This window comes from Colias eurytheme, chromosome 9, assembly GCF_061535395.1.
Source record: "Colias eurytheme isolate Ceu_HAF_F1 chromosome 9, ilColEury1 Martin Lab GWU primary, whole genome shotgun sequence".
Classification (NCBI taxonomy): domain Eukaryota; kingdom Metazoa; phylum Arthropoda; class Insecta; order Lepidoptera; family Pieridae; genus Colias; species Colias eurytheme.
In genome coordinates, this window is record NC_142988.1 from 1,543,911 (window position 1) to 1,567,208 (window position 23,298).

The window sequence follows — 23,298 nt, forward strand, 5'->3', positions numbered from 1 at the left end:
TTAACATTTAGCTTGTACTGCAAAATGTATTTAATAATAATTGTTTAAGAAGTTACTCTAGATTTAATTGGTGTCTATGCTTTTCTATGTCTATGATAGAGTGCGTAAAAGAAAGGACAAGTTTTAATGACTTATTAATGGAATTTTCTTTTATTGCTTCGCATTTTTAAATTGTATTTATACACTTATACAGTCATTACGAATAACACAATTCTTATGGGTCATTTGCACCGGGCATTTTTTTATCTATTTTGTTGAACAATTTTGTTATACATTAATTTTATAAGAAACTAAGTGTCTCAAAAGGCAATTAAATCGATATCGCTACAGTCTACGCTTTAAATAAAATCGATCAATGAAATAGATTTAAAATGCTTTCGAACCATAGCTCATAAAGTGACAAGACAGCGCAGAATTACCATAGACAATTTAAACAAAATATTTAACACTATTTAATTTCAAATTAGGTATTTTTGAAAACGGTAAAACAGCAGAAAAAGGATATTTCTTTGTACTAATTGTTTAAATGTACATTTATAGTAAAAGGTTGTATAGTATAAAGGTAGTGTAAAAGGCACAGTTATTTTTGCTATATTTATGTACAAATTGAATAGCTTCATCATTTATATTTGCATATAGCTATTGAGATGGTATGAACTAAGTCTTAGAATGCATATATAAACTGACGTAGGAGCGGTAAATGCGAACAAACTAACAGTTAAATCCGTTCCGCGTTATCTACATAAACATTCTACACACACACACACAGAAACAGAGTAACGTACACATTCACAAACATTCTACACACACACATAAACATAGTAACGTACACATTCACAAACATTCTACACACTCACAAACATAGTATCGTACATATTCACGTACTCCGTAGTGAGACAAAGATAGAATATTACTTATATTTACATTTAAACCATTAGCCAAAAAGAGATAGCAACGTAACCGACTAAACGTAACCCGGCGAATTAGCTAACTTCAAACGGAACGTGATAACGCGTATGACGCTTCTACTTCAGTTTATATATTATGTATTCAAAGCTAAAAGTAATTTCGTAAGCGTTGGTCACATGTATACTAAGTGTAAGGTGCTTATAGTTGGAATTGCCCAGTGAGTAGTGAAGTTGACACGATCGTGCCTCCATGTTATTGTAGATTATAATCAGACAGACTACAAAGTGGATATTAAAGTAAATAGATCAAGAAAGTAAACTCGAATGTGGAATGAGACCTAATGGAAACTTAAAAATTGTTTGTTCTTTTTTTCAATTTTAATTATCAAAAACTATTTTCATAGAACCATCTATTTAAAGTTCTCAAGAGAAAGAGAAGGTCTAGTTCTACTTATACTTCTATCAGTTGTAAGTATCATACACTATAGGACATTAGTTTTAGAGCTATCCTTCTCGCTCTAGTGATTGATAATTATGAGTGATAGAAAGAGACAGATATACATTTGCCAACTCCTGCCTCACAGTTATATGAAAATGCGGGTTGCAATTTAGAAAAAAATGCTTCAATATTCGTTTTGTAGTCTGTTTGATTGAACTTTATAGTATTATTCGTTTCTAATAACTGGATAGTTTAATTTTTTATAGCTAGCTAGTACCTTCGTTGTTGAATTTGGAAGTCGTATACTATATCGGTCTTACTAATAAATAGTTACCCATTCGATTTCCAATGGATTAGTTATTGCAATAACCTGTCTTGTTTTTATGATTGACGTTTCATGTGAGCAAGAGCAGGACAAAGCTATGGTAGAAATTTATCCATTGTTTGACTTTTTGTTAGTAAGGCCGTATGAATATAGGCTTCTAGACTATAATATATTATTTATAATTATAATGAAAACTAGATTTTATACGAGTTCACAAATGTATAACAAATGTAGATAGCTGTGTATAATTTTATAATTTAGATAATGTTTAAAATTTAAATTGATATTTTGGCTGTAGAGCTGCGTACGCTAAATGAATTCAATTTTAAATACATTATAATCGACTCCAAGGTTTTATTGTTCTTGAATTTTGTATTACATAATAAAAAAATACAATCTGAGTATTATGTTTTATATTATAATGTAGTTTTTTCATGAACTTAAATGTCGTTATCTAAAATGAAAGTAGCCATATCTAATAATATTACCTTTCCTTAGTATTTTGTAAAAAAAACTTGTTATTTACTATTTAAAATTGAATTAAATTTCCGAACGCAGCGTACCCAAGGAGTGCTTCTTATATTTTAGATATATTAATTATACACATGGGTACTAGGTATGGTCACTGTATGTGCCAATGTAGCTAGGTATTGCAACGTTTATATAATAGGCCCTCTTCACAATGGGCAGCGTTGGCCCAACAAATGATTGTCGATGTTTGTCGAATATTATGGCGATTATGAATATAAATATTAAATACCCTCAAGAACGGCCGTCTTTATTGGCTCTACTGGCCCAACGCTGCCCATTGTGAACAGGGCCCATAATTGGTACACGAATCAATGTAATTGAGAAACGTAAAAGTGCTTTAATTTAATTTGCCGTTTTACAAATATGCCATACTAAAATTTGTCATACATTTATGTAGTATTTTTATGCGTATTTTGTATGAATTGACGATTTCGTACGCTTTAAGGATTTATGGATTCATGGAAAATAATAAGAAACGATAAATTCCAACTTATTGTTTGTTTCAACATGTGGAAATATTAAAAAAATATAAGAAAATGACTATGTTATCTTTAAAAAAATAATTTTTGTCTCTGTTGCCATAAGAAAATTTTACATTAATATTTAATATTCTGTACAAACGTTAATTGCGAACAAATATATCGATTGTAATCTCGCTTCAATTATAATAATATAAAAAATTTAAATTGTTGGGAAGTCCCCTTAGGGCTATTCACACCAGATCGGTATCCGATACCGCCGTGGGTAGCGGTATCCTAGTGGCCACGCGATTTCATTACTTACATAGTATATTATAAAGACTATAATCGCGTACCGATCGGTATACTGATAGCCACGGCGGTAGCGGATACCGATATGGTGTGAATACGCCTTGAGGGGTAAAGGAAAAGATTTTTGATCTCTACTATCCATGTTAAACCTACTTGGTTCATTGCATTATTCGATACAGTATGGACATTGTATACGAATATTAAACTGTATAATGATAAAAAAAAAATATAATATGAAATATAAGTTTCTAAAAGGGCAATATCTACTTAGATATATAATCCCTTGTGCTTCAAAAGTTCTAGAATAATTAGAAATATTCAAATGTATCGAATAATGTAGACTGTTGTTTATATGCATTGAGGGGTTGCAATATAGACATTTAAATGCTGAGTCATCTTTTATAGGAAATCAACCGAATTTGGATTTGGTACTTTAGGTAGTCTACCCTTTAATACCTTTTAAAAGTTTTGATTGTGGCTGCTCAATTCAGATTCGATAATTTTTTTTTTCAAATATCACAATGAAAGCTAACAATTATAATGTTCATTTTCTACCCAATTCCTTGTAAAATAATTTCAAATGATTATGTTTAACAATTATAACGAGATTCTATATTAAGATTATTTTAATTACCTAAGTGTTCAAAAATAAATGTGGTCATATTCATTATGGTGTGTTTCATTTTGTAACCTTATTACGTGACACGAGTTCCGAGTTTCGTAGGTACCTAACTAGTTACCTCAAAATGAGAAACGCAATAACTAGAAAAGGGATTCGTTGTCGGTTTTTATCATTTTTACAATATTATATTTTGCTTCCCGCCTGCGGCTTCGCCCGCGTTTTATAAAGATAAGTACGCATAGTTCCCGTTTCTGTGGGATTTATGGGATAAAAACTAACCCTTGTTGTTCACGTCGAACATGTGTGTACCAAATTTCATGAAAAACAGCAGGTTCAGCAGTTTTTACGTGAAGGAGTAACGAAGAAACATACAATCTTTCGCATTTATAATGTTAGTAGGATGTCCATTGTCCATGGATATACGTATGTCGTAGGCTGTGTTACTTATTAAATACCTACCTACTAAATAAAAAAATGTGTGCGTGTACTAGTGTACACACGTAAGAAATGAAACTTCTTTAAGACCTTATTTTTCAAAAAATAATTTACTATATGCAACTTTACAGAAATACGTCAATCACGCGTTGTAGGGATAAAAACAAGATGGCGCGTAACGGAAAAATGTTACACTAATTTTTTTTCCAACCCCGATAAAGAAGTTTCACTTCAAAAACTTGTAAAGGACCAAGGAGTACAATGAAAAACAGAAGTGAGTTTAAACGTTTATTTAAATAAAAGATAGATAATACATATTACAATTAAATCTCATGTAAAGTTGGTATTTATATCTATATTATTTATACGTATATATTTTATTTTTTCATATATTTACATAAGCGACTCTATATTACAATTTTATATTTATTCTATACGCTAAGTACAAGAATATTCATAAATAATAAGAGACGTAATTTTATAAGCTTTTGTATTTTTCCAGTAACTAGATACTATATGATTTTAGGTATATTATGTAGAGACGATTACGTAATCATAACAAAACAACGCCAAAAATAAAGAACATCCGTGGGAGTTAGTTAATGATACATAATTATACTAAAATTGTAATTAAAGTTATTTATTTGTTACACTGAATAAGATTGCTTCCGTTTGCCATTTAAGGTAAAAAACGCAACATAATACGTTAGTTGTGCATAAACATCGTACACATAGGTACATTATATTATGTAGTAACAAAAGCATGTAGGTAATCCTAAAATAAACAGATGGTTTCTGGCGTAGACAGGTTTCTGGTATTTTCCTTTTTACTATTTATAAAAATAAGTCATAAGATAACATATGATTTCCGCCCAAACCTCTCCCATTTGAACGCCCGTTTTCGCGCTAAATCACAGTTCACACATGCAAATTTCCATCCCCTACTCCCCTAGTACCAACCTACCTACCGTGTGTGGTTTCGTTGGTAATATAACAATAGCATTCAACCTTAGCATTCAACACATACACACATATATCTATAGTTGTAAGGAGTACGTACATAAACTGACAGAAAATTAATTTAGTTGCAACTAATGGATTTTTGTCTTTTTGTATGCTGACTTAGGTAATAATTAGGTGTTTGTAACCTCGTTTTTTTCCATGTAAGAAGCGCATAATTACGAAATTATGTCTTAATTTCCAAATTACTATAACAACGACATATTGTATGGAGTATGTATTGTTATAGTTGTCGCGCAGCTTAGGTAGTGACCAAGTATTACACAAGGACATTATTTCTATAGAAATAATTTGGATGTGAGAATTTTTCCACATCGTTGAATTTTAAAAGAAGCTTGTAATTTGCATTTGTCTTCTTGTTTAAAAAAAATCAGAATTCTATACTTGTAACAAGAACTTGTAGTAAGTAGGTAACTATTTTTAGCTAAAATTAAAACAGTGTAACGTAAAGAATAGAAAATATATTTTAGAACATAAACATCATAACATTTCGATCTTGTATTTATTTAGGTCGTTAGTAAATGAGGGTCCGAACCCTTCCTACATAGCCCGACCCCTCTAGGGTTCTAGACATCCCTCGGTATGAATAAATATCGTGACCTAAGCTATATTTGGCTTTCATAATTTTTTGGTATAAAAACTATCTATTGTAGAATAGTTATCTCAGCTTGATAAAGCTTTTTAAGATCCTGTTTTATAAAAATATTCTAGAAAAATTACCCTTTAGCCACTCCATTTTTGAAATGACAATAATTTAAAAATACATTTCTTGGGAAATATTTTAAAGATTTTTTTATTGTAAAAAAGTGTCGAATCTCTCATTTGGGATCGCTCAGTTCCCAGGAACGGCCCAGACACGCGACGTCTACGAGGCGTGCAGTAAACCAGATGTATTGATTTCTAGGATATTGTGATATGCAGCCGCAGTCTATGCTCCGATAGACGGTCGCGATTCGCGCAAACATGGCTAGGCCGTAACAAAATTGTCCAATTCACGCACATTTTCACGAACACTTCCAAATGCATATCGCTTGATTTCCACCAAAATACATGTAGCAAATGGTCGTACATTCATATGTAATCTCGAAGCCGTAGCTTTCGCCGACCACGACGTGGAAGGCAGGTCCGAACTTTTTGTCCATGGACTCCTTGACCATTCGCGCGGCTAGCTCGTTGTTTTGGGAGAACTTTTCGCAGGCGGTGACTGAGAGCTCCATCGCTTCCGTACGCATCTCTTCGGACATGTCGGAATGCTGTTGATATAAAATGTTTATTAAATAAAGAATGGAATAGAAAATTAGTTGACTAAGTATATAATTGAATACTTAAAAATATTTTTTTTGAAAATGTGGCATAGGTAAATAATTGAACTCTAATTCAGTCATCTTTTAAATTTGTAAATTCAGGTAAAAGTTCCCCTATATTTGTTTCTAATGTCAGTTTAACCGAGTCCGAATATACATATTTGTCTTAGTTTTATGAATTGAGACTATAAATTTTTCCAAAGCAAAATATTTTTTTTTTAAATTGCTCCATGTTACTCCGAAATGTTTGTACATATTTGGTTTGTATTGTTAAAGCTTTCGATAGTGAAAGCGCCCTATCACGATGAATGACGGCACGTGGAGTCCACCTGCCAAAACAAACACTTCAACAGATTTTTAGTTCACAAATGTTATGCATCACGGAAGTGTTCTGTGTACCTTTACTTATGTTCAAACAATAGTGAAAAAATAGAAATGCAGATATGTACTTAGGTAAATAAATATTATACTTAAATCAATTTCTCTACTTTCCACGACAATATTACGGGAATGTTTCTAAACTAATCATAGAAACTTCTTTATTTTTGAAGTCAGTTAACCCTTATTAAAACGCTGGGAGCTATACTTCCCACGTCTCAGATTGAAGTAAATCGTGTTTTATTTTTATATGCTTAAACCTAATGCAGTGTAATATTTATCTACGCAATCGTAACACTTTAGAGAACTTTTTTTCATGGAAACACTTTTCAGAGAATTATTACATGTCATGGTAAACACACGTCAAAGTCAGGTAACGTGATTTTGCAGCCGAAAACGACCGTTATTTTTTAGTTTTTGGTGTAGTGCTCAAAAAAAAATTAGATAAGTAGATTTGAGTTCTAGCTATGTAAACTAGACTATATTACGGTTGCGTGAAACGTAAAAATATGCCCAGAATCTTTCGTTTATACCTTGGTAGAGTCGATTGAAATTAAGTCTTTAAGTGGGAAGATATCATCCCAGTGTTCGTCACTGCACACGACATTCGGAAATTCTATATATAAAATCTGTGTGTCTAAAAAATCTTTTTTAGTTGGTATAAGCAACTTATTTATTGTTATTCGTTATTTCCTGATCAGATAATTAGAAATCTCAACTCAATACATTAGTATTTACCTATTGTTTTTATTTTGTTTTAGAAAAATGCCATTTTTATGTTGAAGTCATTCATTTTTCAATTCCCGAATTCTTCCCTCAGTAAAAGAAACTTGCATTGATGAGTACTTTCACCTCCTTTATTAAAAAACTTGATCTTTATAATTTTTTACGATAACATTAAATTCACAAGTGGAGTCAGGGCAACTAACTAGTGTTTTAAAATATTGATGTCTGGAGTGGACACTGGGAGCTATAGTTCCCACCTTTCCAAACTTTTTACAACAGAGAACAGATGACGGGATATATACTTCCCACCGAAAAAAGGGTACTTCCCCCCCACTAACCCCTTTTTTGTGTGTATTTTTGAAATCTACGACCCAAAATTACCCAGGAACGTATCTTATTTTTTTGTTAGCTCCTCCACAGGCTCGCGTTTGAATAAGGGTTAATATAATTTTGTTAAAAAGAGTCGACTGTTTTTGACGTAAATATACTTTTGTTTAATTTTTTTATAGGTATGTGTTTATAGCAATGTAGTCGTTAATAGCTCTACTATATTATCAAATATTACCAAACCATGTTTAAATTAGTATTAGGATATGATCCTGATAACAAAAAATTTTTTTTGTTTTGTTATAAAAAATGATTAGGTACTATAACTAGTCCAACCATTAAGCGGATTCTGCGAACAATCTGCACAATCTCCAACAAAATGAAAAACACTTTTCCTCTCAACAGCCAGCTACGACCGGAAACCTTAGAAGCCAGTAACATGACACGTCACGGCTTGCGGCTCCGTGATGGACGGACGAGCGCCATCGAGACGGGGGATCGCGTTACCGGACTTTGATTCAGCTCTTATATTATTAGCTTTTATATAATAAATTAGAAAAAATAATAATAAACTATTGGTTGACCAGGAAAAAGAGTAGGTACATAGACGTTTGGACGTAGATTCGCTGAATAATCAAGTGATGCCACCAGTCTAGGGGTCTCGAGCAAAATTGTAGAGCCTACGCTCTCCTAGTTCAAAAATATTTTTTTTAAATTCATCAACGCTGAAAACATAAAAGTGTCATTAATAAGCGCTAAAAAAATATCTATAGAATCTTATTTATAAACAGCTATTCTATGCTATTTATAATAACCGCGTTTTTATGAAAATCGTCTCGATAAGAGGGTAGTATTTCTTTGTAGCGCTTTTAAAAAATGTATATAGGGAAATACTTAGAGCATTAAACCCTTAATGATCTAAGGGTAAGATAGGTAATAAGGTAAGGGTCCTCGGATGTAACCGCGCGGCACAAATAATATTAAAGATTTTTGCTAATGTTTATGTTATGTTTAATCTTATGCTTTTGCTTAGATATTTTATTATTACTCACTTTCTTAAAAAAATGCCAGTTTTAGTATCTACTTTTACCTAACTATATAAATGTTATGGCTTATCTTACTTATTTAATCGTTAATTAATTTAAAAATTAAAATGTACGAAGAATCTCAAGTACCTACTACGGGTTACTTAATTTCAATTTATATTTATTCCAAAATATTCATAGATATCCTTGAATAAAAAAAAAATATCCTGAATTACGATTTTAAAAATATAAAATACCAACCCTTATCAACGGATAAGTGTGTATAACTTTCTCCCCAGCAGCGGCCCCTCCAGTGGCTGCAGCTCCTTCCTCAGCCATAGCACAACACTGCACTCCAATTAAAAATAATAATCACGATTCAAAATAATGTAGCAACAGACGTGTGCTGCAGGCTGCGTCTCCCCGCTGTTTACCTGTCACCTAGGCAACGCGAGCCGAGAGGGAAACGATTGATTTTTCTCCGTTCGAATTTGAATGCAAGTAGGTTTTCGTTATTGCCAAGGTCACGCGTGGGATGTATGTACTAAAATGCTATAATGTGGCCGTAATCGTCTTGCACAAGGCTACTCAAAATTGTTATTATGTTGTTATTAGTAGTTAGTACTATTTTGGAATATGCATTTGATTTGATATTTCCATGTTCATAGTAAGTACGTATATTTTATTATTTTTATATTAAAAGGCACTTTACCGCCTTTGTGTTACATCTATCCTATCCTATCCTACTCCTACTAATATAATATTATAATTAATGCGAAAGTTTGTGAGGATGGATGTGTAATTGTGTAGGTTTGTTACTCTTTCACATATATACTATTGAACCGATTACAATGAAATTTAGCACACATATAGAGGGTAACTTGGATTAACACATAGGGTAGGTTTTATTCTGGAATTCTCACGAGAACGGGAACTATGCGGATACTCCTCCGAAACGGCTGGATCGATTTTCATGAAATTTTGTGTGCATATTGGCATGGACCAATATACTCTAGAACAGCGTTTGCCGGAGCAGCTAGGATATTTGTTAAGTAATACCCAGTTTTTATCTAAATCTCTACATCTTAGCTCTACATTATAAAGAGGGTAGGTAAAAGAGGTAGCTCTACAAAATATTATTTATAAGCGATCATAGATTAAAAAGCACTCATGTCATTATCAGCTGATTATCCGTACAAACGTCAGCTGTCAAATTTACATACCTCAAAAGTCAAAACAAAATTTTGAGTTGTTATATTCATTTGGAACAAATAAGTTTTCCTGTAATTAAATATTACAAGAAATAAGTAGAACTAATATAGTTATTTATAAAAATGGCTTCACGGTTTAGTGGTGCGTTACAGTTAACAGATTTGGATGATTTCATAACTCCATCACAGGTAACCTTAAAAATAAGTTTATATCGAGTTCTTTGTCTATTTGTTGCAATACCTTAAATATATTATGAGTAAACGAAAGACTCTTACAATTTTTTACGTATCCATTGATACATTACATGAAAAAGCAAACAAAACATATTCCTGTTATGAAAATAACAATACACACATATTACGCAGTTAACTGTAATATTCCGTCAGATATTGTGTCATTAGTTGTTAAATATTTTGTAAATATTAATCACAATTTAGTTACACATTAAGTATAATAATTTATAAAAATTATAGGAATGCATAAAACCAGTTAAGATAGAAAAAACAAAGAGTAAAACTGGCGCGAAAATTAAAATCGGTGAAGATGGGTATTTCGATCTGTCAAGTGGTAAGGAACAGAAGCTACAGAAAGTTGAAATAACACTTGCTGACTGTTTGGCTTGCAGCGGATGTATCACCTCAGCTGAGAGTGTATTGGTTACTAAACAGAGTCAGGAAGAGCTGTTAAGGTAACTGAACTATGTATTTAATCATTTTGTGAAATATCTTTTCAATTATAAGTGATGATTTTTCTTTTTATAACTCACTAGCTTACCGCACGTGGCTTCACCGGCTTTGTCCAAAACCTAATAAAATATACCTTATCTTCTACCTTCCTCTTAAATCAATCTATTAAAACTATCTATTAAAAAAAACTGTGTCAAAATCTGTTGTATAGTTTTAAAGATTTAAGCATACAAAGGTACATAGGGACAGAGAAAACGACTTTGTTTTATACTAGTATGTGGTGATAGTCAGCAAAGGAGGTAGTATGTTGCCAGAAGCTTTACCACTGCTCATGCTGCAGATGTATGATATTTGCAAGTTTTACAATAAGAAAATTATATCTAAATTCATGATCATAAAAATAAGGTAATTTATACTATTCAATATTATCCAGGGTATTATCAGAGAGGAGATACACAGATTCAAAAGGAAACACAAGAGATGTCAGCCTGATTGTAGTGTCCATATCTCCACAGCCCACACTGTCCCTTGCAGCCAGATATAAGCTCACTCCAGAAGAAGCTACTGATAAATTGGCAGGTAAAAGAGTTATATGCTATTACTAACATTAAATTAAGCTTACTGCAATTATTTGTGATAGATTTTTCCTGTATACACATAATATTATATAATTAAATTGTTTTGTGTAAAAGTTTTTTTTTTGTAAAAAACTAGAGAAAAAAGCCGTTTTTTTAAGTAATGTGTTTCATTATCATACTCTTAACATGAATTAATACACAAAAACAATAAATACCTTTACCTTAACTTAGGTTTAAATATTTTTATTGGAATTTTAGGTTATTTTAAAAAGCTAGGCGCAGACTTAGTACTAGATATGACAGTAGCTGAAGATCTATCTTTACTGGAGGCTCGACAAGAGTTCCTTGAAAGGTACCACAACCAGCAAAATGACCCAAGTGGGAAATATTTACCCATGCTGGCCAGTTCTTGTCCAGGTATGTTGTTCTTATTTATAAAACCAAAAATAATTGAAATGTACAGTAAGTACAACTAAAATTATTTTTTCTGTATGGTGAAATAAATATTATTTAATCTGAGTGCAATTTCAGCTTTTCAAATGAGAAATCAAGTATTTCTATTGCTTATAATGTTATATTCTCGTGATTATAAAAAAGTACAACATGTAAAAGTCTTCTTTCAAATATAATTTTTTAAAGAATAGAAACAATTTGAATATGAGGCAGTATTGGAACCCATGTTTTTTGACAAAATTTATATTTATAAAGCATTTGAATGATATAAAAAACTAAATAATAACTTCTTTCATATATTTATAAAAAAACATAAGTACATAATTAATACATTATTATAATATATAAGGTATATACAATCTAATCCTACAAAAAACCATCAGGTGTAAAATATTACACATTAACTTCCAGGATGGGTGTGCTACGCGGAAAAAACGCACGGTAATTTCATCCTCCCATACATATCGACCACAAAGTCCCCGCAGCAGATCATGGGTTCCCTGGTCAAACAGCACCTGTCAGCCAAACGGGAGCTGATCCCAGGGGAAATGTACCATGTCACCTTCATGCCATGCTATGACAAAAAGCTTGAAGCCTCTAGAGAGGACTTCTATAGTGATGTCATGAACTGTCATGATGTGGACTGTGTTATTACTGCAAGTGAGTTTTAATCTCGGAGCTATTTGCCTATATAACTTATGTTTCAATTTCAAACTCTTGAAGAAATTAAGAAAACTGTACAATATCTAAGTTGATTAAATTAGGTTTTGGGCCAAACATTTTTCATTCATATTAACTTGAATAAGCTCTTCTTATTTATTGCACGCCTCATAAGCGAAGCGTTGAGGTGGGTACTACTGTCACTTCGCGCAAAACATCTGATTTTTCAAACTTAAAATGTCTTTATGTATCATACATTGCACTTGTAAGATAATACATACACACACATATTAAGAAAAAACACTATCTTTAACGTTCATGATATTTTTGATGTCATTTTTGTTATTTAAACTAGTTAAAAAACAGTTTAAAAAAGTTCTGTCTTGGACGTCCGTGTGTCTGTATGTGCGGATCCTTTTTCTTGTTAACACGATAGCGACCGAAATACTTTACTAAACGAGTCTTTTTTTTCTCTTACGCTTGAGTATGCTCAGGAATAGAACCCTTTCATTTTTCAGGGTTTGATTCGATGTGGTTTAATTGTTATTAAATAAACAAAAATAATAATTAATAAATATTTATTAAAAAAAATTTATGAGGCGTGCACTTTTGGATTTTCCAAATTATTTTTTATTTGGTGTAGCATTATTCTGTGCTAGTAGCATGATTCTCCTTGACAAATAATTAACTACAAATTGCAATATCACAATATAGAAACAGTAGTAAACCCTTAGAAAATGGATCTCGTAATGTTATTATAGTCCTATAGAGCAAAAGCAATAAATTAGTCGAAAGTTGTGTTCTTATCTAATACTAGCGGTCCGCCCCGGCTTCGCCCGTGGTACATGTTTACGTTTTCTCTACATAAGAACCATCCTCGTACTTCAAGGAATATAATAAAAAAAGAATTATCGAAATCGGTTCAGCCGTTCTCGAGTTATGCGCTTACCAACACATTTTGCGATTCATTTTTATATATAAGACTAGCAGTACGCCCCGGCTTCGCCCGTGGTACATATTTACGTTTTCTCTACATAAAAACCATCCTCGTACTTCAAGGAATATAATAAAAAAAGAATTGTCGAAATCGGTTCAGCCGTTCTCGAGTTATGCGCTTACCAACACATTTTGCGATTCATTTTTATATATAAGAGAAGAAGATCTATACATATAATAAAATCGTAGGAAAGTCAAAACTGTACATTGAATATTTTTTAAAAAGAATACATAATCCATGATCTATAATCGATATAGAAGCCAAAAATATAGTTTTTAGAATTTTTGTCTGTTTGTCTGTTTGTCTGTTTGTCTGTTTGTCTGTTTGTCTGTATGTTTGACCGAGCTAATCTCGAAAAGTACTGCATAGATTTACTTCAATTTTTGCATGAATATTCCTAAGAGGTCGGGTGAGGATAGTTTAAACATATTATCATGATATCACCTTCGGGGGAGGAGCTGTGAGCCTTTATTTTTCTTACATATTCCGTGTACTACGACAGCGTACAATCTAAAGACTCATGTTTAAATGTTGGTTTCGAGTAAGCCACGCTATTATCTAGCTTTACAAAATAAAAACTATGTCATTTACGTAATTTGGGCAGAGAAACAGTTAAATGAATCTTAGCAGTATAAAGACAAATTTGAAACAGCGCCATCTATGAAGTGTTAGAAAAATCAATCACACGTTAACTATTGGAAATTAATAATCAAATGACGCTTATATAAATGTTGTTTGACAATATCTAGATTGACACTATAAAAATTATGCCATTTAAGTAACTTGGGAAGAGAAACATAGTTTAAAGAATGTAAGTTGTATAATGTTAATTTTGTAACAGCGCCATCTATGAGATTTCGTAAAAATCAAATCAATTTAGATTTTAACACTACTGAATACACAGTTGGAAATTAATAATTTAAATATAATTATGTTATTTATTTAACTCTTTAGCCCATATCTTCCCTTCCCTATAAGGTATATTTCGTGTAAATAATAAATATACTACATTTTTTTAAAGTGAGGGTAGATGTTTATTATTTTAAGTAAAACTAGACACCATTATCTACAGTTAATCTAATATTGATTGCGTTCATTAGTTATAATTTTAAAAATCTTCGTATTTTATAAATTTACTAGCTTACCGCCCGCGGGTTCGTCCGCTTTGTCTAAAACCTAATAAATTATATACTAAAACCTTCCTCTTGAATCAGTCTATCTATTAAAAAAACCGCATCAAAATCCGTTGCGAAGTTTTAAAGATTTAAGCATACAAAGGGACATAGGGACAGAGAAAGCGACTTTTTTTATACTATGTAGTGATATTTATAAAGCAATTGAATGCCATAAAACCAAAAATATCAAATGCAATCTTCGTGTTTTGTGAATTTTCACCATCATGCGTTCCCACAAAAAGTAAGTTGTTACTTATAGGTATTTATTTTTTACTAGCTGTGCCCGCGACTTCGTCCGCGTGGAATAGTGACTGCATAGTAGTTACTACTTAATACATAATTATTGAGTAAACACGTCTTGAAACACGTACTATCATATACAACTAAATTATAAGTAGGTACATTAAATTATTATAAAGTTAAGAAATAAAATAAATAATAACACAAAAGAACTGTTAGTAAAATTTATTACTAAACTGAGCTATAAAACTTAGGTTCAGAAGAGTTCAAAATTTCCAGGATGTGGTTATTCTCCCGCTCCCATATTCCTTCTACTTTCACAGACTTTCAACTTTTCCCTGTCACCCCTAGTAAATGGCAGAACCGATTTTGATCTAAACCATGTCTAATCATACCTATATATTACGTACATGTCATATCCTTTCGTTTGGTACTCCATTTGGATTATTTATCCCCACTATCACCCCTAAGGTGCCCTATATGTAATAAACAGATTAACCGATTTTGATAAAACATGACTAATTGTGATTCACACGTCATTTGATATGCCGCTTGATTATATTATTCGACCACATTCGATTATTCATTCCCACTTTTTTTACCGCTATAAATCAATACAGGTAAATTAGCTTGGAGAAATTTTTGCATATGTAGTGGTGTGTATATTACTCAGATCTTAGAGCGCGTTTCCACTATATCGTTCTGGCCCATACAAAAATGTTTCGATATCCTAACATTACTATTTAATTTTATACTTATTCCTAGCAACACTTTTGTTTTCAATAAAAACAAGTTTTTATTTGAAAGAAAATGGTTTTGACTTTATAAAAAAAAATATATCATTCAATTTTACGTCCTTGAGCAAACGACAAGGCGACTACCGTGAAACAATAAAATATCGTGTCCATAATAATTTGTTTCATAATTAATATTTGACCATAATAATTACGAAACAAAACAAATAAATAAATCGTCACTTGATAGTGGAAAGTGGAAACACGCACAAAACCAGAATAAACCAGTTTACGCTGTCCGCAGGTGCCACGTGCAGTCGTTTGGTAGCGTTAGAACATAAAGCACATTTCATTCAAAAATTATAATTATTATGTACGTAGTTTAATTGATAAATTTTGTATTTGTTGATTGTTGTTATTATTTGTTATTATTGTTATAATATTTGTTGAAGTGAATTACATGTCCCGCAGCCGGAGGCCCCAAATGAAAACTCAGATGTACTTAAAAACTACATTTAATAGCTAAAATGAGACTTTTACACCCATGTCTGCACGATGCAGACCGGAGTTAAAGAATGAATTTATACAGTTTAATAATTATAAAGACGTAAGCTTGGATGCTAACTAAGGGAAATCGCATCCACATTCTATTCCCGTGCGAACGGCGTATTCAGCAGTTTTGTATGAAGGCAGGGCCATAACTAGTGTTTAATTTGTGTGTAAGTGTTGTAACTTTATATTGTTAATTCAATATGGCTCCAGTGTTAAAACATGGTCGAGGCAAGCCTTTGACTTCTCAAACTAAAGAATTAAACTTTAAATGTCGTTTCTTTTTCAGGTTAGTAAATTTTTCATTTTAGTAACATTGTTAATGTAAAAGTTATATGTATGTTAAATGAGCAAATATTCAAATAAAGTCTCATCTTTTTCAGAGGAGAAACACATATAGTTTAATTTAAAATCCCTTATATATACAGGGTTACTTGTAAAACACCGGCAACCTCGCAGGACAAGATAGCTAACATCATAAGTAACAACATTTCGACTTTTGATAATTTGTTAGATTTTATTTTCATACAAAAATAAATATTCATTTAATTTTCCGTCTGAATATTATAAACTCTACGCCTCCCAAAAATTACGTAAACAAAAAGCGAACGAGAGGGGGAAGGGGGCGTCGCGTCGTCCATCCGATAATTAATAGAACATAGACTTACAAATGTAAGGAGAGTACAATAAAAGTTTAAAAAATCATTTAAAAATAATTTATTGCGTTATGCCAAAAGTCGTAGAACAAATGTTGTTACTTATGATGTTAGCTATCTTGTCCTGCGAGGTTGCTGGTGTTTTACAAGTAACCCTGTATAAAATAAAAAATAAAAATAAAATGTTGTTTTATTTTATTTGCTGACCATACACTACTACAAACGCAAAAATTTCTCCAAGCTAATTTACCTGTAAATGGATGAACCGATTTTGATTAAATATGCCTCATCATACTTCTCACGTCAGGTCATGCCCTTTCATTTGATAAGCCACTTGGGTATATTATTTGACAACTTTTATTCCCACTTTTATACCTATATCCAATAAATGGATGAACCAATTTTGATAAAATATGTCTTATTGTACTTTACACGTCATGTCTTTCATTAGATAAGTCACTTGAGTATATTTGATAAAATTTATTTATTTATTCCCACTTTAACCCCTATATCAAATAAATGGATGGACCGATTTTGATATAATTTGACTTGTTGTTTCTGACGGGTCATCTTTTTTCATTTGATATATCACTTGTATTGGGTATAACAGACAACATTCGTTTTTTTCATTCCCACTTTTACCCCTCTATATAATAAATGGATGAACCGATTTTGATTAAATACCTATGCCTCATTATACTTCTCACGTCAGGTCATGCCCTTTCATTTGATATGCCACTTGGGTATATTCGACAACTTTTATTCCCACTTTTATACCTACATAATATTATCTATACAAATATCTATACAAATATTATAAAGAGGAAAGGTTTGATTTTTTGTTTGTTTGTTTGTATGAATTGAATAGGCTCCGAAACTACTTGGCAGATTTGAAAAATTCTTTCACTGTTGGAAAGCTACATCATTTCTGAGTGACATAGGCTAGGTTTTATCCCGGAAATCCCACGGGAACGGGAACTATGCGGGTTTTTTTTTGAAAACGCGGGCGAAGCCGCAGGCGGAAAGCTAGTTATGAATATAAATAAATAACTCTATTCCAGTCGAGCTAGAACAGATGCTCTCTAGCGAAGGGAAATCACTATCCGAAGTCCCCAGTGCCGATTTGGACTGGCCGTGGGGCGAAGGTGCTCCAGGGCTCCGGAGCCACGGTAGCTCGGGCTCCGGGGGCTTCGCTGACCATCTGTTCGTGTATGCCGCTGAACAGCTCTTTGGAGAGAGTAGCGCTCCATTGGTTTATAAGAATTTGAGGTGGGTAGATGGAAAAAACTTGAAATACAATTATGTAATACGTAACTTAAAATATTTATATTAATTTGGTTAAAGTGTACGTACGTAGGTATTACGAAAAAAATTCAAAAGTAGCGTACACAAAAAACAGCAAAATTCATTGCAATTAGCACCTTATTACCTGGCAGTAATATTCAAAGTCTATTTTATTACTCATTAAAAAACTCTGCCTTACAGATGCGTAAGCAGTGTTTTGCTTTGGACAAATGAGCGTGATTGACAGTCTAGTCCTACATTTCAATTGCTACCAGCTACACAATTATTACACAATGATAACCTTCTCCTTTTTTTTGAAGTCGGTTAAAAAACAAACTTGTAAAGGAATTCATTTGCAATTCACAGTGGAATTTGATGGTGGTGATGTGGTGATATTACAGGTCACGACTCACGCATCAAGATAAGTCACACATCGTGGCTATTCTAGTAAATTTTTAACGAAATAGTCGGTATTTTTATTGCATATTGGGTGCAGAACCCAAAGACATTAAAATGATTGAAGGTTAAACAATTGTTAGTTAAAAATGATTCATTGTATCGGTTGTGAAATACGTGTAAAACAATTGCTTGTAAAGTAACTGTAAGATGAACTATTGCTACAGGTGTATAGGCCTATGAATGTTACTTTGTTTCTATTATATAGAAGGATCAAAAATATATAGAAAAAAACAAACAAATACCTATAATTAAATTTTCGTTATGTTGTCTTTAAAATCGATTAAAATGTAATGACGCTTTGTCTAACGCCTAATAAATTATATAGAAACCTTCCTCTTGAATCACTCTTTCTATTAAACAAAATCGTATCAAAATATGTTGCGTAGTTAAGATTTAAGCATACATAGATAGGGACAGAGAAAGCGATTTTATTTTATACTAGCTTACCCCCCACGGCTTCGCCCGCTTTGTCTAAAACCTAATAAATTATATACTAAAACCTTTCTCTTGAATCACTCTATCTATTAAAAACCGCATCAAAATTCGTTTCGTAGTTTTAAAGATTTAAGCATACAAAGGGACAGAGAAAGCGACTTTGTTTTATAATATGTAGTGATAATGCAAAAAAATAGGTACACGTTAAAATGTAATTAAATAAAAAAATGAAGATGACGTTATAATGTACACGTGTCACCAGGAACCCAGACTTCCGCGAAGTGACGTTAGAGCGAGATGGCAAAGAGGTGCTCAAGTTTGCGATCGCTAATGGCTTCCGGAATATACAGAATTTGGTGCAGAAACTAAAGAGGGGTAAATCGCCGTATCACTATGTGGAGGTGATGGCTTGTCCTTCAGGTAAATTTTATTGAATTTAGATATCTCGAATGTTCTATTAGGTACCTCCTTTATTATACCTTTTTGCGCTCTTTTTTGTGATTTTAGCATTACAATTTTTTTTTATTGACACATCACACAATCCAATTGGATCCAATCCAATTAATTATTGGTAACAACAATATCTCTCGTTTATTTTTAAATTCTAAAAAAAAACCTGTATTTCAATGGTAAATATAGGATTACACAAATTGAATATAAACTCATATTCCCATGTCATATCATTATATGTTTTATAGAGGTCTAATTTTAGCTCATTTTTCAGGATGCCTAAACGGGGGGGCGCAAATTCGTCCAATCAACGGGGAAAGTGGAAGGGATTTAATAGCCCAATTACATACAATGTACAAAGAATTACCACAGAGTATACCCTCAGAAAGTGGTCCCATAGCACAATTGTATGGGGAGTGGCTTGTGGGCAAACATTCGGACAAAGCCAGGGCTATGATGCATACACAGTATAGAGCGTTGGAGAAAAATGACGTAGCGCTTAATATTAAGTGGTGATTTTGTTGCGATTTAATCTTTGATCATTGAATAATTAGATACACAATCGGGGATAAAAATGTCCAATCTAAAAGTCCACCTAGGGTAGAGTTTTGTTGCTTTGTAAATTCGGCTTTAATTCATGGGAATAAGGTTGAATTTCTATTGACGTATATTCACCAGCTAGTTTAGACCGTTGACATTTATTGCTGTTTGTGAAAACACCTAAAAGTAGTGCTAATAAGTTTGATTATGCTTTAACAATTGTTCATTTCGAATAAAATATCGAAAAGCACATTTAAGAACGTTTTTGCCTATGATTATGTATTTAATTGTTTTAAATTTTAATGATCGAAAGTTGCGGTTTATAAACGATTGTTCGAGAAGGGGTTGTGATAAGTGAAAGTGGATTGTACTTCTGCATTATATGCCGTTATTATTGTGTCCAATATTTGTGATGTTACGCTACTGTATGAAATATTGTAGCATATTCTTTGGTTACTGAAAGTAAACTCGTTGTCAGAAAATTTTAGGAACGCACACAACTAGATTAACATGTAATATTGTGTTCATATTGTAAGCTCTATTTTGAAATTGGTAAATATAACAATTTTGTACTTTTGAAATCCTATAACTAATTTTCAAGTTAAGTACAATACGACCAATGTAAATTGTCGGGCCTGAACTTCGCGCAGAAGGCTGCGCACGAACGTTTTTTTGGAACGAAATGGTGGCATGAGGCGGCGTGCGCGGGGCGGAGATCTAGGGGCTAGGGATTGACTCTATGTAAACACAAAAATCCCTTTATTCAATCGAATATCGCAATCGATTTTTATCGATTTGAAATTTATTGATTTTTGTTTATATGAGATACTGAATGAAATAGATTTACAAACTTTTTGAATTTTGTCGTTAGTAAAAGAGATTTCGATGCACGCTGGGTCAGAGGCAGGATTTGTTCCAAATGCCCTATTGATGTTCAAATCTGGGAACTGGAGACTATCATGATGACATGAATTTCTCCAACTATGAGAAATGGTTACGGACTCAATTAATTCCAAATTTGAGCCCTAACTCGGTGGTGGTTACAGATAATGCTCCATACCACAACAAAGTTTTGAATTCTGCCCCTACATCCAATGACAAGAAGGCAAAAATAGAATCGTGGTTAGCAGAAAAGGGTATTATTTATGATAAAGACATGCGTAAACCGCAACTTTATGATTTAGTAAAAAAACAAAGACGGACGGACAATACGTGATAGACGAAATGTTTAAGAAATACAATCATAATGTCCTTCGATTACCGCCTTATCATCCCGATTTAAACCCCATCGAGATGGCCTGGGCTGCTATTAAAGGGCACGTAGCCATTAAAAACGTCGACTGGAACGTAACCCGGACAATGGAGTTAATCCAGGAAAAAGTTACTTTATTGGGTGAGAAACAATGGAGTGCTCTATGCAGAAAAGTGCAAAAGGTCGAAGACGAATATAGGCAAAGCGATTATATTATTGACAAAATGACTGACCAATTCATAATTAATACGGGTTAATCAGACTCAGAAAATGAATCTGAAAGTGAGAGCGACGACAATTATTATGATGACGAACTTATGCCAAGTACCTCACAAAGTACGCAAGGGGCAGATGACTTCATGTTAGGGATTTCACCCCTCAGCGAAAGTGATCGAATAATAAAAATTACTTTATAAGGAAATTTTTATTCGAATTTCAATTTAAAAGAAATAAATGCCTATAACACTTTTTTTACGAGTGTACATGCGCGAAAGTTCGTAGAGGCTATGTTCAGGCCCGCCAAGTTACGTTGGTCGTACTGTACTTAAGCCTATCAAAAAATGTATAGTTAGTGAATTATTAAAAATAAAATGTGTGCGTGTACTAGTGTACTCACGTAAGAAGTGAAACTTCTTTATGACCTTATTTTTCAAAAAAAAATTTTCTACATACTTATATGCAACTTTACAGAAATATGTCGAATCACGCGTGGTAGGGATAAGAAAAAGATGGCGCGTAACGGAAAAATGTCACGCGTAACGAAAAAATGTTACAATAATTTTTTTTCCAACCCTATAAAGAAATTTCACTTCAATAAAACTTTGTAAAATATCTTAGTACATTTTTATACCATCAATTACGAAGGCAATGATCATATTATATAGAAGTTAAATAAATAAATACAGTAGCTACAGTTACAAAATGTTTTGAGCTAAATTTATCAATAATAGCTAATTAGTAATTATTGTTTTTCATGATTTAATGAAGAAATGCACATGTGTTATGTTTAATAAACAAAGCACTCACACTAATACGTGACACATTATATTTTTTGTAAAATGAACCTTAATTCTTTACTTATAAGATTCAATCTTGCGTGTCTAGTAAATACATTATGTATATTCAAAATGCATTACAATAAATTTTATGCGTTTTCTTGACGTAAGTTTAAATGTTATTAATTCTTATTTTAGTAGCTCTATAGGGCAGTTATATGAAGGTGTATATATTATTATTAAAACTAGTAATGAATAATTAATTACTTAAAAATAGAGCTGATTCTAAATCATATAGCTTTTATCTAAGGGCGGCCGTACACGGACTGCTCGAGCAGTTGAGACCGACGGCTTGAAGCCGCGACCGCGCGGTGATCTATAGACATTCATTCACTGCCGTCCACGGACTGCTCGAGCCGTCGCGACCGCTTCAAGCCGTTAACTGCGCGGTTTGTAGCGATAGCTCGAGCATTCAGCGGCTAACTGCTCGAGCAGTCCATGTATGTCGCTCAGCCGTTAACTGCTCGATCTGCCCGTGTACGGCCGCTCTAAGTTATCTTATTTTGTACTCTATAACGTATGTACTTTTAAGAATTAACAAATAATTTGTAACAAAACATAGAAAATTGTACAGACAAATAATAAAAGAAATAAATGCGTTATGATATACCGTAGTTTCTTTAAACCGGGTTGGCGAGGTCGCGCCGACATTGCAACGACTTATGCACTGTCACTGATGTCACCGCGTATGCAGATGTTGGGCGGCTTTATAATTCACGATTTGGAGCTGGATTTTAAATAAATTATGTCTAGCAATGATATTCTAAAGAAATAGCTGTTGTTGGGCACATCGAAATGTCGCTAATTACCGGCAACTTATTTAATTTCTCCCTTTTTCGACGCCCGCGCCGGTTCGAATCTCGCCTTTCTATTCTTCTGAATATATTTTTGGATATATGTATTTTGAATACTGAGATTTATTGAAAAGAAAATTCTAATTTTCTTGATAGTTTTAAGAAAACATATTTCGGTCTTGCAACATAACCCCAGTTGTAGGAGAGCCTGTGGGAGATCGTCCTTCACCGATCTGATTACCAGATGAGACGTATTTTTTATTAACAAATACATATGTC

General features: G+C 32.7%; 2 protein-coding genes across 2 annotated transcripts; one reads left to right on the top strand and one right to left on the bottom strand.

Moving 5' to 3' along the window:
- Window positions 1–4,824: 4,824 nt before the first annotated feature.
- On the bottom strand, window positions 4,825–9,230 carry LOC149905588 (dynein axonemal light chain 4). Its single transcript, XM_090105767.1, has 2 exons — window positions 9,072–9,230; window positions 4,825–6,303 (listed from the first exon to the last, which is right to left on the bottom strand). Exons 1-2 carry the CDS (start codon window positions 9,147–9,149, stop codon window positions 6,055–6,057), a joined length of 327 nt encoding a protein of 108 aa, XP_089961893.1. The 5' UTR covers window positions 9,150–9,230; the 3' UTR covers window positions 4,825–6,054.
- Window positions 9,231–10,017: 787 nt separating this feature from the next.
- On the top strand, window positions 10,018–22,834 carry LOC149905589 (putative cytosolic Fe-S cluster assembly factor GL21135). Its single transcript, XM_090105695.1, has 8 exons — window positions 10,018–10,210; window positions 10,496–10,710; window positions 11,142–11,287; window positions 11,545–11,703; window positions 12,151–12,399; window positions 17,812–18,019; window positions 19,191–19,348; window positions 19,653–22,834. Exons 1-8 carry the CDS (start codon window positions 10,145–10,147, stop codon window positions 19,892–19,894), a joined length of 1,443 nt encoding a protein of 480 aa, XP_089961821.1. The 5' UTR covers window positions 10,018–10,144; the 3' UTR covers window positions 19,895–22,834.
- The last annotated feature ends 464 nt before the right edge of the window (window positions 22,835–23,298 follow it).

What these genes read in the sequence shown, in the direction of transcription:
- LOC149905588 (XM_090105767.1), bottom strand. Translation starts at nt 9,149, where the DNA reads ATGGCTGAGGAAGGAGCTGCAGCCACTGGAGGGGCCGCTGCTGGGGAG. An exon ending in ACACTTATCCGTTGATAAGG is followed by an intron (nt 6,304 to 9,071) that starts GTTGGTATTTTA and finishes TTATATCAACAG; the next exon opens with CATTCCGACATGTCCGAAGA.
- LOC149905589 (XM_090105695.1), top strand. Translation starts at nt 10,145, where the DNA reads ATGGCTTCACGGTTTAGTGGTGCGTTACAGTTAACAGATTTGGATGAT. An exon ending in AGCTACTGATAAATTGGCAG is followed by an intron (nt 11,288 to 11,544) that starts GTAAAAGAGTTA and finishes TTGGAATTTTAG; the next exon opens with GTTATTTTAAAAAGCTAGGC. An exon ending in GGACTGTGTTATTACTGCAA is followed by an intron (nt 12,400 to 17,811) that starts GTGAGTTTTAAT and finishes ACTCTATTCCAG; the next exon opens with TCGAGCTAGAACAGATGCTC.